The sequence below is a fragment of the Canis lupus genome, chromosome 21 (assembly GCF_048164855.1).
Source record: "Canis lupus baileyi chromosome 21, mCanLup2.hap1, whole genome shotgun sequence".
Classification (NCBI taxonomy): domain Eukaryota; kingdom Metazoa; phylum Chordata; class Mammalia; order Carnivora; family Canidae; genus Canis; species Canis lupus.
The window spans coordinates 30,570,819-30,585,583 of NC_132858.1; the positions used below are offsets into that span (position 1 = coordinate 30,570,819).

Sequence of the window (14,765 nt, forward strand, 5' to 3'; positions counted from 1 at the left end):
CTAGGGCAACAGCTGCCCTCAGGCTTAGGTGCACATGGGGGACCTGGCCCAGGGATCTACTGCCCCTGCTTGGGCGGGCAGGTCCCCCCGTCAGGCACCCCGCAAGGACCCAAGGGTACAGTGGGGTGTGCACCGCCTGTGAGCATGGGTGTGCCCTCGTGCATGCACGCTGCGCAGTGTCATAGGCCGGCTCCCTCTTTCGTCCTCTTAGTGACAGAGGACCGGCCTGGCACCTCCAGCCCCCGGGCCCCACGCATGGGCACCTGGGGGCCTCCCTACACCCAGCACGCTCTCGTGTGCCTCGGCCTAGCTGGGCTCTGACCTTGGGCCCGTGGTCTAATCCAGTCTCTCCCACACACACACGGCTCCTGTCCCCTGTCCAAGGCCCTGCCAGTGCCAGGAGCCGCTAGCTCCTGCTTCGCTCAAGACAGGAGGGCCCTGCGGGGTTGAGGGCAGGCAGAGGACAGAGCATTGGGTGCAGGGTGCCCGGGACCAGCACCTTGGCCTCGCCTCCACCCTTTGGGCACTTGTGCCCCATGCCAAAGGCTCCCTAGTCAGAGCAGAGGCTGGCAGGACACCAAGGGAACCTACGGCCTGCTCCCCCACCCTGGAAGCCGGGGGTCCTGGAAGGTGCCCTGTGGGGGCCAGGGGCAGGGCGGTCCCTCTACCACCAGCTGGCACCCAAGGCCCCTCCTGGCCTCCCATGCCTCTAGCCCAGGACTTGGCACCCACCCGTCAGCGGGGACCCACATGCCTACCCACCCGACTGCTCCATCAGTGGAGACACTGCTCCAAATGTGGCACCTCCCAACACCCCGGTTTCCTGACCAGACTCAGCACCTGGAATCCCCTCAGAAAGTGATACCCCCATTCCTCCAGGGACTCAGCTGAGCCTCAGCGACCCGGATGCCCTGCCTCCCCACAACCACCCTGACCACACTGAACCCATCCTGTCCTCCCCCTCCCTGTGGAGACACCACAGCCACCCCCTGGCCCCACTTTCCCGCCTGCCCTGGCCCCGGCCTGGCCCCACACTCCTGCCCCTGCACGCCCACCTGCCCCGGGGCCCCGGCCTGGCCCCACACTCCCGCCCCCACTCTCCAGCGTGCAGTCCTGGCTCCCCGCTGTGCTCCCCGTCCGTGGGGGTCGCGCCCTCCCCCCGCGCTCAGCGGCTCCCCTGCCGTCCGTCACCTTCGCGAGCCCACGCCCCAGGTGCCCCTCCCCCCCCCCGGCCACCCCCCCACTCCGCAGGCGCGCTGCCCCGGGCCGAGCGGGTCACCACCTGCAGGGAGGCGCCCGCGACCACGACGCGTGGACCCTCGCGCGCGGGCATGCGGTCCTGTCCCTGATTCGCGCTCCCGCCGAGGGCCGAGCCCCGCCCCGCCCCGCCCCGCCCCGCCCCGCACCGCCCGCACCCCGGGGCGCCCCCGGACGTCCACCCAGCGGGGCCCGCGACGCCGCGGCGGCGAAGCCGGCCCTGAGCCGGGCGGGGGGCGGAGGCGGGCAGGAGGCGGGGCGGCGCATGCGCCCGAGGGCGCTGAGGCTCCGCCCCCGGGCGCGCGGCACGTGACCACCCGAGCCGCCCCGCGCACGCGCAGACGGCGCCGGGCGGGCGGAGCCATGGCGTCCGAGCGGCTCCCGGGCCGGCCCGCCTGTCTTCTGGTGGCCAGCGGCGCCGCCGAGGGTGAGGTCCGGGCTCCTGCGGGGGGACGCGGGCCCCGGGGGCTCCGTGCGCCTCCAGCCGCCCGGGGTTCCGAGGAGCCGGCGGGACCCGGGCCTTGGGGCAGGTGCGCCACGAGCCTGGCCCCCGTGCCCGCCTGTGCCGGCCGCGCGTACCCCGCAGGCGGAGGGGAGGGATGGGGGGAGGGAGAAGGAGGGGGCGGGGAGGGAGGGGGACGGGGGGCAGGGGTCGAGGAGGAGGGAGGGAAGGGGGCGGGGGGCAGGTGGGGGCAGGGCCGGGGGGCAGGGGGTCCCTGTGCCGAGCCCCGGGGCCCCAAGCGCTGTGTGCACCGGGGGCTGGGGGAGCCTGGGGGCCGCGGGGCACCCCGGGCGGAGGGGGCGAGGCCGTGAGCAAAGACCTGACCGCAGACCCACGCAGAGCCGGGGGTGACTCGGTGCCCTGGGAGTGATGCCCAAGAACAGGTGCGGGTGGGGTGAGCGGCAGGGCCCAGGGTGGGGGGATGCGGCTAGGAAGCCCCTGGGCCTGAAGTGAGCGGAAGATGGCTGCGAGCCGCCCTGGGGTGCGGGCAGGGCCCGGAGCCCGTGAGCAGAGGCCAGGTGTCCGTGGGGGTCGGGATGCGCCCGAGCCGACCGCGCCGCACAGCCCCACCTGGGGCCGGTCCCTGGCTGAATGCTGGGGGCGGACCTTGCACTTGGTTTGGCCTGGGGGGCCGGGGGAGTGTTGGAGGCCGGGCTGGGGAGAGAGCCCCCCTGGGCTGGGGCGCGGGGGCGAGGTCGGGCCCCAGGACACGCAGGGTGTCAGGGCAGGCTGGCGGCTGCCGCGGGGCCTGCTGTGCCCTCCTGCCCCTCCTGCCGCAGGCCCAGTGGCCCCAGCTGTGTTCGCCTCACAGGTGTGTCCGCCCCGTCCTTTCTGCACTGCTTCACGCTGGCCAGCGCCGCTTTCAACCTGCAGGTGGCCACCCCTGGGGTGAGTCCGGTTGACCGAGGAGTCCCTGCTTTTTGGGGGCGAGGCTGGGAAGACGGCTGTCACTCCCCGGGAGGTGTCAGGGCTGAGGGTTAGGACCCCGGTGGCACCATGAGGCTGCACACACGAGCGAGGGTGGCACGGACCTTCCCCAGGGGACTCTCACCTGTTCTCTGGCGTGGGACTTGGGGGTCGTAGCAGCATGCTTGTCACTTTGCATGCTTCCCTTGTCATCCCCAGTGAGACACCTGCTGTCCCTTGGAGGTGGGAGACTGGGGGGGCAGCAGGGGCAGCAGAGCGGGGTGAGGGGGCTGGGCGGCTGGCTGCCTTCGTCCACGAGCTCTGGTCAGCATTTCGGGGCCCCGTCAGCACGGCAGTGGGGTGCCCACCACCAACCCGCGGCCTCTGGGTGCTCCTGCAGGGGAAGACCATGGACTTCGTGGACGTGAACGAGAGTAATGCCCGCTGGGTGCAGGACTTCCGCCTCAAGGCATATGCCAGCCCTGCCAAGCTGGAGTCCATTGATGGTGAGGGCCCCAGGATGTGGAGGCCTTGGGCTCTGGGGTGTGGCCCCCGAGTGCTCCCTCTGCTCCTGATGCACTCAGGGCTTGCCTGGAAGTGCCGGGCCTGTCCAGGCCCACGTACAGCCCCGAATCCAGGACCCACAGTTCTCCAGGAGAGCAGCTGCTGGCCCGGGGAGACACCCAAGAGTCCAGGACGGCTTGTGGGTCCCCGGCCTTAGCCCATGTGAGAAGTGATAGATGGTGGCATCGGGCTGGTCCCAGCCAGCGACCTCGCTCCCTGTCCTCTCCCCGCAGGTGCCCGGTACCATGCCCTCCTGATTCCCAGCTGCCCTGGGGCCCTGGCCGACCTGGCCAGCAGCGGGTCCCTGGCCCGCATCCTCCAGCACTTCCGCTCAGAGAGCAGTACGTGACCTGTGGGATGGGGCTGCGGGGCGGGCCTTGCAGGATCCTGAGAACTGGGGCTCCGCAGGGCACACACCGGTGCCTGTGTGCGCAGTGCCACCCCGTGTGCCCTCGCCTGGCCTCCAGGGGGCTGGGGGGGGGGCGTGCTGGCCTCACTCCTTGTGGGGTTCAAGGTTGACGCCTGCAGGGCCTGGGAGAAAGGCTGCCCTGTGAGGATGTGGCAGGCTGCCCAGGCCTGGTGTTGGGACGGGGACAGGATGCTTGCTAGGGACAGCGGGCCGTGACCGGGAGCTCCACACAGCGTCCTTTGTCAGGGCAGCAGGGTCCCCCGTTTCCAGCACGGCCTGGACAGAGAGGGATTGTTCACCCGCGCCCCCTCCCCGAGGGCAGTGGGCCGGGAGCCAGCGGGTGGGAGCAGAAGCGGACTGGGGAGGACTGGGGAGGAGCCGAGCCTCACCCCGCCCTTGCTCTCAGAGCCCATCTGCGCTGTGGGCCACGGCGTCGCCGCCCTCTGCTGCGCCACCAACGAGGACCGATCCTGGGTCTTCCAGGGCTACAGCGTCACTGGGGTGAGTGTGACCTGCCCATGTGCCCTCGGGAGGGGGTGAGGTCACTTGCCCAACCCCCCCCCCCCGCTGCCCCCCAGGGCGGGCCGGCTCTGGATGTGGGAGGGAAGCACAGGGAGGGGCGGGGGCAACCTTGGTGTGTGGCTGGCCTCAGGTCGAGACACGGCTCTTCCAGGTCGAGGAAGCGGTGCTGCCCTCTGGGTGCGGGGCCCCGGGCGTAGGGAGGGTTGTAGGACAGCGACCCCGTGGGGCTGGTGGGGCAGCCTGGTGGGGGGGCGCCGGAGGGGCCGGGACGGCGGGGAGCGGGGGCTCAGCCTGAGACCACCTGTCCAGCTTGTTCACGGGCCCCGGGCCCTGGCACGGGTCACCTCGGCGCCCCCACCCCCTGGGGAGGCCGCGAGCCCTGACCTGGGGCGGGACCCCTCGCCCCGCAGCCCTCCGTGTACGAGCTCGTCAGGGCGCCCGGCTTCGCCCGCCTGTCCCTGGTCGTGGAGGACTTCGTGAAGGACGCAGGTGCCTGCTTCAGTGGTAAGCTGGGCAGCCTGGAGCTGGGGGGTCGTCAGGGTGTGCCCGGCCGCGGCCCCGCCTGAGGCCTGTGCCCCGTCACCTCCTGCAGCCAGTGAGCCTGACGCCGTGCACGTGGTGCTGGACCGCCACCTGGTCACCGGCCAGAACGCCAGCTCCACCGTCCCCGCCGTGCAGAACCTGCTCTTCCTCTGCGGCAGCCGGTGAGGGCAGGATGGGGACCCTGGGGGAGCTTGGGGGCCCTGGGCCGGCTTCTGCTTCCTGACTGGCCCTTCACCGGAACCCGGCCGTCCTGCAGGAAGTGACATGGCTTCCCGCTGAGCCGGCCGCCTGCTAGTGACGCCGCTGCCGCCCCCAGATGCCCAGATGCCCGCCAGCCTCTGCATTCCGCAGCCTCCCTGATGACCCTCAGGGCCCCCGGCCTGCCCCGTGGGACTGTTGGAGGCCCCCACGTGTCCGCCCTGAAGGCTGTCGACGCTGGGGGACGGGTCGGCCTCCCAGCCCCGGGACACATCCTTTCCTCGGCGAGGGGCCGTCAGGGGGTCTTGAGAGTCCAGGTGAGCTTAGCACGGGGAGCAAGTCCCAGTGAGCCGGCCATGGGGGTCGTGTTGTGGGGTCGTGGCCCCCTGGTCTTCCTGCACGCTGGGGGGTGGGTCCCTCACCCACACCTGCCCCATCAGCCAGACTGAGCGGCCCCAGGACCCTGTCTGGTACGGTGAGGACAGTGCCCCCTGCTGCCCCCATTCCTGTGGGTGCTGGGGGGCAGCGCTGCCCCAGGCTGGCGCTGGTGCTGGCACAGCGCTCATTGCTTGCCCAAGACCAGGGGGCGTTCTGTGGACTCAGTTCAGGCTCCAGCCCAGCCTGCTGCCCCCTGAAGGAGCTGCCCTGGTTGTCATCCTTGCTGGGCGTGTTGTGGGCGTGTCGTTTCAAAGTGTGACAGTGACACGTGGGGCCAGCGTGGACTGGATGTCGAGGGACGTGTTTGACAGGATCCACCCTGCTAAAGCTGGCTGGCCCGTGAAGCCAGACCTCTGTCCACCCACAATATCCAGGAAATCCAGAGTGGATGTCATGGGAGGGGGACAGGACGCCTCCTCTTGGTGACGGGAACCTGTTAAAGCTGGGCATCAGGGTGCCCGTGCAGCTCCACATTGGGGTGGTGGGTTTGTGTCCCACATGGGGTGTTGAGTTTACTTTAGAAAATAAAACTTTTTAAAGATTTTGAGAGAACGTGAGCAGGGGGTGAGGAAGAGGGAGAAGCAAGCTCCCCCCGAGCAGGGAGCCCGATGTGGGGCTCGATCCCAGGACTCTGGGGGGTCATGACCTGAGCCGAAGGCAGATGCTTAGGCAGCCCTGCCAAATAAACTCAATTTGGGTGTCTGCGGGGTCCATTTAAGTCACCACCTTGTACGTGTGGGTGGGACGGACCTCCAGGTCCTAGGGTGCAGCCTGCTGACCAGCTGGCCCCCCACCTGCCTGTGAGCTGCGGGCCGGGAACAGCCAGGGCACAAAGCCCTACCCGGTTCTCCTGGATGCCCGGCCGCCCCCTGCACACCCTGGGGTGGTGCTCAGCACAGGCTGGGCCTGCTGGGGGGCCGACTGCACCCACAGTGGGTCCTCTCCCCGGAGTCCGCCCCGGTACTGGGATACTCCTGCCCTCGGCGAGATGGTGCTCTGACCCCAGAGCCAATCCCAGCCCAGGCTGGGGGCCCTGGCTGCCCTGCAGTGGGACCCAGGGAGGCCTGCCTGGCATCCTCCACACCTGGAGGCCGACAGACGGTCCCCAGCACCGGTCTGCTCTGTTCCAGAACAGGCTGGCCCTGGGTAGCCTGGGGGCGGGGGTGGGTGCTAGAGGCAGACCACCATCACGGCCCCCAAGCCTTCCCAGCACAGCCAGGGCGCCCCAGGCCGTCCCCACATGGGGGCTGAGGGCTGGAGCCACTGGGCAGGCACCTGCGACGTCCAGGCCGCTGCCCAGCAGAGGCTGATGGCCCAGGGGAGGCGCGGTCACGGCCTGGGTCACCCTAGCCAGAGCCAGACGGGAACGTAGCACAAGAAAAGTGACTGCTTTAATCAGTTAGCAAAATTTCACATAGAATCTGATCCATCCCTGCCCCGATTGGTAGAAAATGCAGAATTCTCACAAGGCGCGTGCGCGCAGCCCCAATTCCACACAGGTCCGCAGTCCCGCTCGGCCACGGCGCTATTTTCCGTTCTCTGCACTGAACATGCGGTCCTAGAACACAAAGGTGACAGATGCGGGAACCGCGCACCAGCCCCTACCGGGGCCACAGCAGGCGGGGGACAGCAGCCCCGCCACGCGCCCAGGGGCGACCCCCAGAACCCTCGGGCCCTGCAGCCTGGGCGCTCACCATCAGCATGCGCTCGAGCTTCACGGCGTCGGCCGCAAACTTGCGGATGCCATCCGACAGTTTCTCCACGGCCATCTGGTCCTCGTTGTGCAGCCAGCGGAAGGCCTTTTCATCCAGGTGAATCTTCTCCAGGGCGCTGGCCTGGGCTGGGGGACCGGGCGCCTGAGCCTCCCTCGCCCCCGCACCCACCCCACGGGGCGCCCTGGGAGATGGGGGGGAGGCGGCCACCCCCGGGAGCTGAGGGCTTACCCGCCTTGGCCGACAGCACGGGGGTCAGCTGGCTGTGGTCCTTGAGCAGCTCCCCCAGCAGCTTGGGCGAGATGGTGAGAAAGTCGCAGCCTGCCAGCGCTTTGATCTCGCCCGTGTTGCGGAAGGAGGCGCCCATGACGATGGTCTTGTAGTCAAACTTCTTGTAGTAGTTGTAGATCTTGGTGACGCTTTTCACTCCTGGGGCGACACACGGTGTTCGGGGTTCCTGCCCGGCTTCTGGGTCGGCAGCCACGGGGTTGCCCTCGGGGCTGCCGTCCCCCTGCTGTGCCGGGGTACTCACCGGGGTCCTCCAGGGGCTCGTAGGACTTCTTGTCCGTGTTGGCCACGTGCCAGTCGAGGATGCGACCCACGAAGGGGGAGATGAGTGTGACTCCCGCCTCGGCGCAGGCCACGGCCTGGGCGAAGGAGAAGAGCAGCGTCATGTTGCAGTGGATGCCGTGTCGCTCCTCCAGCTCCCTGAGGACACAGCGCAGGTGTGAGCGAGGCTGCGGGCTACACGGCGTTCCAAGAGCGTGGACGGGCCCTGGTCGGTCCGGGCCCGCTGGCCGTGCAGCCAGAACCGAGCTGTCCCCCGCAGCACAGGTGCTACGCTCGGCCCGGCGACAGTGACCACAGACCGCGGAGTCCCCTCTGACCACCCCGCTACCCCCAGGCAGGTTCACGGGGGCTTGCAGCCATGGCCACACTGTGCCGTTCCAGAAGCCCTGCTGCGGGGAATGGGGACCGGGGGGCACCCTGCCGGTGCCAGCCCTCCCAGGGCCCGTGTACCCGGGCCCCGGCAGCTGCACAGGGCTGACTGGACGGGAAGCAGCTGGGGCAACGCTCCGGGAGGGGCTTCCTCGCGAGTGGGAGGCGGAACATGGACGTGGGCCAGCAGCCCGGGAGTCCCCCAGGCTGAGACGGGGATGCCGCCCCACAAAGCCGCAGAAGCCACAGGACAGGTTAGCAGCAATACGGGCAACGCGGCTGTCCACGCAGAGCTCTGGTCTCTGGGCAGCCGCGAGCTCCGTGACCACCAGGCCGCTCGGCGCCACCACCAGGCAAGGACGTGTCCCCAGCCATCCTTCCTGCCCTGCACCACCTGGCAGCCAACGTGGGACGCTTCCTTAGCAAAGCTGCGCACCTGCTGACCCTGCTGCCGAGCGCTTGCAGCCTCACAAGCCGGTGACCGCGGCCCAGGAGCAGCTCGGACAGGTCCACCCCGCGCTGAACTGGCCTCAGCCTGAGGGACTGCTGGCAGCAGTGCCCGCAACCCTGGCATTCACCGCCCTCTGCAAGTTTCCATGGCGGGGCAGTGTCTTTTCAGCGGGCCTTTGCTACCCTGATTTCTCCACTTGGGGACTGAGGACACCGTGCCGGAGTGACGAGCGGCCGCAGGGCTCCAGGGAAGGGCGCCGGCCAGCCCGACGCGCTATCTCGGTGTCAGTAACAAGGTCTACGAGTCTCAAAAAGTTTTCCCCATCGCTGCTAACAAAAATAAGAACTACCCAAGTATTGGGAAGAGTGCGTACGGCTGCAGATGGCACGGCCGGGGACCCGGGAGCAGCTCCTCGGGCGGCCGAGCAGGAGGGACGGGCACAGCAGCCCCGCTCCCACAGATGCGCCCACGTGCCTGATGTTCACTGCAGCGCTCTCTGGGCCGACCCGGGGACGGGAACAGACACGTGTCCACTGAAATGTGAGTGGACACACAAAACAGGGTGCGGATGCAGCAGCACGTCAGCGTCAACAGGGACGCCACCTGGACACACAGCAGCACGTGTGCAAACCTCCTCACTGTGCCGAGGGAGGGGGCCCGAGCCAGGGCGAGGGTGAGGTGGGCCGAGTGGACGCACGGTGGGGGCGGAGAGGCTCGCTGACAGCCTTCAGGTGGCCGGGCCGGCCAAGAACACGGACGACCGCCTGTCCCTGCGCTCCCCACGGTGGGCCAATGACAGCTGGCTCTGCGCTCCCCACGGTGGTGAGCCAGCCCGACGCGGGCCTCTGCGCCGAGGGGGGAATGTGCCGCAGCCGCGCAGCCCTAGCCCCGGGACGGGAACCCCGACGGGCGGTCCCCACAGGGGTACTTACTTCCCAGCCTGAATGCCCTCCCAGGTGGACGAGAGCTTTATGAGGATGCGGTCCTTGCTGATCCCAGCTTCCTTGTAGAGCTCGATGAGCCGCCGCGCTCGGGCCACCATGGCGTCCTTGTCGAACGACAGCCTGTGCGAACAAGGGGCCGCGCCCGGCACGAACCCACCTCACACTCACACTCCTCCCCGGGTTCACGTGCAAACAGCAGCACCGGCCCGTTTCTCAGGGAGGAGACCGGCGCTCCACCTGCTGCTTCCGCCCCCACGTGCTTACCTGGCGTCCACTTCTGTGGACACACGCCCTGGAATCTTCTTTAATATTTCTGCTCCAAACAACACAAAAAGTTTATCGATAGCATTTTTAATCTGTTCCTCTTGCGACCTGAAATTCAAGGGAAAAAAACTAGGTCAAAAGCTTTTTGGTTTAAGCGCACAGGATTCCGCGGAACAAATTCATTCCTTAGCGGCAAATTCCTTTCCCTTCATCTTTTGTCCACACGGTAGAACACACAGAGCCTAAAATTCAGCATCTTAACCGCGCCCAGGAGTGCAGCTCAGGGCATTCAGGGACGCTGACAGTGTGCAGCCGTCCCACCATCCGTCTCCGGAACCTTTCATCATTCCAAACTGAATCCCTCCATGAGTGGCACTCGACAAACGTCATCCTTTCAATCCCTTGAAGCTGCCTGGGCCCTGGGCAGGTGGGTGAAGCGCCCCGAGGTATTCCACAATGGTCCCCCATCCGGGGCCCTCGCTAGCCTGGCACACAGGGGCGGGCTCCAGCCTGCGCGTCATGGGCAGGCGTCACTAAGGGCCACCACCCTGTCACCTGATGCCAAAAGCACCGAGGCCTTGCTGACGCCATGGGGCGCAAGATCAAGGGTCTGGAAGAGGTAAAGGGAACCGGCCGCTTGGGCTGTGTGCAGCGCGGGGCAGGTCCCGGCAGGCACACAGCCCCGTGGAGACCTAAAGTCATCAGGAAAAGGCACAGAGGGCGGGGAGGGCCGGTCTGTGGCTGTCTGGGGCAGGAGCAGGGCCGGACTGTGAATGGCCAGGAACATTCTAGACTCGATTGTGGTCGTGGCTGCACTGCTGAAAAAATTTACCAGAACAAACTGAACAGCACACTTGGCGAATCTCACTGCAGCAAAGCTGTTAGGAGATAATGAGATGACCACGAGCAGGTCGCTGGTTGCTGGCTCCTGGGCGATATCTTAGCTGGGGGGCGCTTACAGGGGTACATGCGCCTGCAAACCACATTCACTGAACTGGACACTTGCGAGGGCGCAGGTTGACTACATGCAAATAACACTTGGATAAAACTCGGGCAGTCCGGGTGGCTCAGCGGTTTAGCGCTGCCTCAGCCCAGGGCATGATCCTGGAGACCCGGGATCGAATCCCACGTCGGGCTCCCGGTGCATGGAGCCTGCTTCTCCCTCTGCCTGTGTCTCTGCTTCTGTCTCTGTCTGTCTCTCGATTAAATAAATAAAACCTTTAAAAAAAAAAAACTCAACAGGACGCCCCCAGCTCCCCTTCCTCGAGAACTGATGCGCGGCGAGGGAGATAACGCCCAGGGGCCAGGCTGGACCACCGGCCCGCCCCAGCTCACCCGCCCAGCCTCCTGCCGTAGGCGATGGCCTCCTCCACCAGCTCCTGGTAGGCAGGCATCTGCGCTGCAGCCAGGATCAGGGACGGGTTGGTGGTGGCATCCTGTGGCTTGTACTCGTCAATGGCTGGGGAAACAATTTTGGAAAGCAGGAGTAAGTGGAACGCTGCTTCTGCCCAGAAATCCTTGGAGAGTCCCCTGTGGGCCCTACACGCACGACAGAGCCAAGTACGCTTTCCAGCCAGCAGCAGCCACACTTCACACATATCTCCCCGTCCCAGAGGCTGTTTGCACAACACAACCGCCACCCAGATGCCGGCCAGAGGTCAGACACGCCCCGTGGGAGCAGACGTTCCCACCGTGGGGTGAGGCGGGCACACGGCCTCCTCCCATCTCAGCAACTCTCTCCTAGTGACCAGGCCGGCGAGGACAGGAAACCAGGGGAGCTCCACTCGCAGGCTTGCCGACCAGAGGCCGTCACAGCAGAGCCTGCCCATGGCCACTCACCCTCACCACTTCTCCAGACCAGGAGCTGGCTCAGTAAATCCATTTGGCAAATTCATATTTGCAAAGTATCTTTTGATAACAAAACTACAGTGACGGAGAACAGACAGGCGGCCGCCAAGAACAGGGAAGGGGGGTAGCTCTCGGGAGCACGAGGGACACCTCTGTCCTCGCTGTCCTGGTGGCTCCAAGAGTCTATACGAGTTGTAACACCACTGCAGGAAGTGCCACGCCCCACCCCCACTCAGGTTTCAAAATGGAGAATGGAGCCATGCCCGCAGCCCGTGAACACCCACTCAGGTTTTAAAATGGAGAACGGAGCCATGCCTGCAGCCCGTAAACAGTGTCCTGCTACGGCCACGTTCCCGGTTCCAACATCACACGGTCACGTACAACGTCACCATTGGGGGACAGCAGGAGAAGAGTCTGAAGTTTCCCTGCACCCCTCCCCATTCCTCATTCTCTCTTTTAAGTCCTTTCTATTAAAAAGGATTTATTTATTTGTTTGTTTATTTTAGATGGGGGAAGAGCAGAGGGAGAGAGAATCTCAAGCCGACTCCCTGCTGAGCGAGTTGCCTGATGTGAGGTTCATCCCAGGGCTCTGAGATCATGACCTGAGCCGAAATCAAAACTCCACCACTTAACCCACTGAGTCACCTAGGCGCCCTTTAGCTCAGTTCTTGATCTCAGGGTCAGGAGTTCAGGCCTCACACTGGGCGTGGAGCCTACAAGAAAAACAGCAAGCAAGCAAAGAAAGGAAGGAAAGAAAAAGAAAATGCTCTGGAGCAGTGTTTATGCAGGCACGTCAAAACTCATGGAGGAAGGCTCTGAATGGTGCCTTTTGTTACATAAAAATCAAACCTTGGGGGGGATCCCTGGATGGCTCAGTGGTTTAGCACCACCTTCGGACCCGGGGCGTGATCCTGGAGACCCCGATCGAGTCCCACGTCAGGCTTCCTGCATGGAGCCTGCTTCTCTGCCTGTGTCTCTGCTGTGTGCGCGCGCTCTCTCTCTCATGAATAAATAAATAAAATCTTTAAAAAAATAAAAGTAAATAAAAATCAGGCCTTGATAAGGTTGACTTTTGATAAACTTAACAAAACTAATACTCAACTGGTATCAACAGATGGGCTTCAGGATCCAGGAACCTTTAAATTTAATGTGAAGTGGGGGGTGGCATTGCTCTGGGGAGACTGTCCATGGCTTTGCTGATACTGTCCAAGTGACCTATGACTGACTTGCCAAAGGTAAGAGCCTTCAGTTCATAAAATGACCACAAAACCAAACGCTCAAGTTAACAACTATGCAATGTTTATGGGTGTATGCTAATTTTTTTTACAAAGTGCTAATATTCATTAAAAAATAAAAAACGGGGATCCCTGGGTGGCACAGCGGTTTGGCGCCTGCCTTTGGCCCAGGGCGCGATCCTGGAGACCCGGGATCGAATCCCATGTCAGGCTCCCGGTGCATGGAGCCTGCTTCTCCCTCTGCCTGTGTCTCTGCCTCTCTCTCTCTGTGACTATCATAAATAAAAATAAGTAAATAAAAAACGTGGGGGATCCCTGGGGGGCTCAGCGGTGGAGCATCTGCCTTTGGCCCAGGGATCGAGTCCCACGTCGGGCCACCTGCAGGGAGCCTGCTTCTCCCTCTGCCTGCGTCTCTGCCTCTCTCTGAGTCTTGGGGAAAAAAAATCTATCACTTACTAGTCTGCAAGAAACCTGTAATACTCCGTCACCTATATGGATACTGAGAAATAGGCTGAGACTCCTTTTCCAAGGGCATTTCCATATTCCATTATAACTGGGGCACATGAAACTTCCCCGGAAGCTCGTTAATGCTTGTTAATGGCCTTGTCTCGGAAGATCTGACCCTGGACAGATACAAGTGTCGGTCTTTGCGACAAGCACTACAGATGCCGTTAGTGCGCCTGTACGAGGACCACCGGGTTGATGGAAATCAACTCAGGAAGTCAACAGGAGGCAAATTAACATTCAAACTTCATTAACCGGGCAGCCCCGGTGGCGCAGCGGTTTGGCACCGCCTGCAGCCTGGGGCCTGATCCTGGAGAGTTGGGTTCGAGTCCCATGTCGGGCTCCCTGCATGGAGCCTGCTCTCCCTCTGCCTGTGTCTCTGCCTCTCTCTCTCTCTCTGTCTCTTATGAATAAATAAAATCTCAAAAAAAATAATAATAAAAATAAAAAACACCAGCACATAGGCTTAGAGATTTCTAAAAACGGGCGGGGGGGGGGGCGGGGGGGAGCAAGCCGGCCTCCAAGTCCCCTTCCTGGGGAGAAACCACAGGAAAGCATCCAGACCAAGGCTCCGTCAACCAAGCAAAGATGTTAAATGATTCTAAGCGTCAGGAAGAGGGAAAGGCGCGGAGGCGGGCGCTGCCCACTCGGCGGCCCGGGTCTGCAGGGCGCAGGGCGGGGCGGCGGGGCCGGGCTCCGTGGGTTCCGTGGGCTCCGTGGGTCCGGCCGAGCCAGGCCCCTCCGCGCCGGCCCCGCCCTCCGCGGGCTGGACGCTCCGCCGTCCTGCGGGCGCCGCCAAGGAGGAACTCGCCTGTTTCCCAAGCTGCCGTGAGCGGGCAGAAAAGGGAGGAAGTGGGCCCCGCGGCTCGCCCCGCCGCCGCCTCACTCTCACGCCGGCCCTGAAAATCCGGTTTGTTCAGCGCGGGGCCGACCGGGGCGGGCGGCGGCCGCAGCCACTCCGCTTCCCGCCGCGCCCCCCGGCACCCGAGGCGCGCGCAGCCCCTGCCTCCGGCCGCCCCCCGCGGACCTGCACCGGCCCCACTCCGCCGGGCGGGGCGGGCGCGCGGCCTGAGGCCCCTGAGGCCCCTGCAGCCCCCGCGCCCCCGCGCCCCCGCCGCGACCCCGGGAGCCCCCGCCCTCCCCGCGCCCCGGCCCCGCCCCCACCGGGCCCGCCCGCAGCCCGGACTGCCGCCGCGCGCCTCACCGTGGAAGTCGCCCGTGTCGGCCACCACGGTGGTGACCTGCTTGAGCTGGTCCAGCGCGCTCTCCATCCTCTGCCGCTTCACCGGCGACCCCGACATGGCGAAGCGGAGGCCGAACGCCGCGGCCCACAATGCCCCGCGCCGCCGCCGCGCCAGCCAATCCGGAAGCGGCGCGGGAAGGCGGGGCCACGGCACTTCCGCCCCGGGCCACGCCCCCGCCCCAGGCCACGCCCCCCGCCGCGACCGGGCCAATCAGAGGACGGCTGCCCTGGAGCCGCGCTCGCCCGGGAGCCCAGGGTCCTCAGACCGCGGCCGCTTCTCGGCACC

General features: G+C 65.4%; 2 protein-coding genes across 3 annotated transcripts; one reads left to right on the forward strand and one right to left on the reverse strand.

Moving 5' to 3' along the window:
• Positions 1 to 1,566: 1,566 nt before the first annotated feature.
• On the forward strand, positions 1,567 to 12,549 carry GATD1 (glutamine amidotransferase class 1 domain containing 1). Of its 2 annotated transcripts, XM_072791204.1 has the most exons (9): positions 1,567 to 1,684; positions 2,571 to 2,647; positions 3,066 to 3,171; positions 3,463 to 3,570; positions 4,045 to 4,139; positions 4,571 to 4,664; positions 4,753 to 4,864; positions 4,960 to 5,218; positions 12,004 to 12,549. In XM_072791204.1, exons 1-8 carry the CDS (start codon positions 1,621 to 1,623, stop codon positions 4,964 to 4,966), a joined length of 663 nt encoding a protein of 220 aa, XP_072647305.1. In that variant the 5' UTR covers positions 1,567 to 1,620; the 3' UTR covers positions 4,967 to 5,218; positions 12,004 to 12,549. The 2 variants fall into 2 exon arrangements, with proteins under 2 accessions (XP_072647305.1, XP_072647306.1); XM_072791205.1 differs by lacking the exons at positions 4,960 to 5,218; positions 12,004 to 12,549 and having other exon boundaries at positions 4,753 to 4,868.
• TALDO1 (transaldolase 1) lies at positions 6,709 to 14,620 on the reverse strand. The gene is made up of 8 exons (XM_072791203.1): positions 14,441 to 14,620; positions 10,985 to 11,108; positions 9,650 to 9,757; positions 9,374 to 9,505; positions 7,584 to 7,759; positions 7,283 to 7,480; positions 7,034 to 7,179; positions 6,709 to 6,897 (listed from the first exon to the last, which is right to left on the reverse strand). Exons 1-8 carry the CDS (start codon positions 14,535 to 14,537, stop codon positions 6,865 to 6,867), a joined length of 1,014 nt encoding a protein of 337 aa, XP_072647304.1. The 5' UTR covers positions 14,538 to 14,620; the 3' UTR covers positions 6,709 to 6,864.
• Between the last annotated feature and the right edge of the window lie 145 nt (positions 14,621 to 14,765).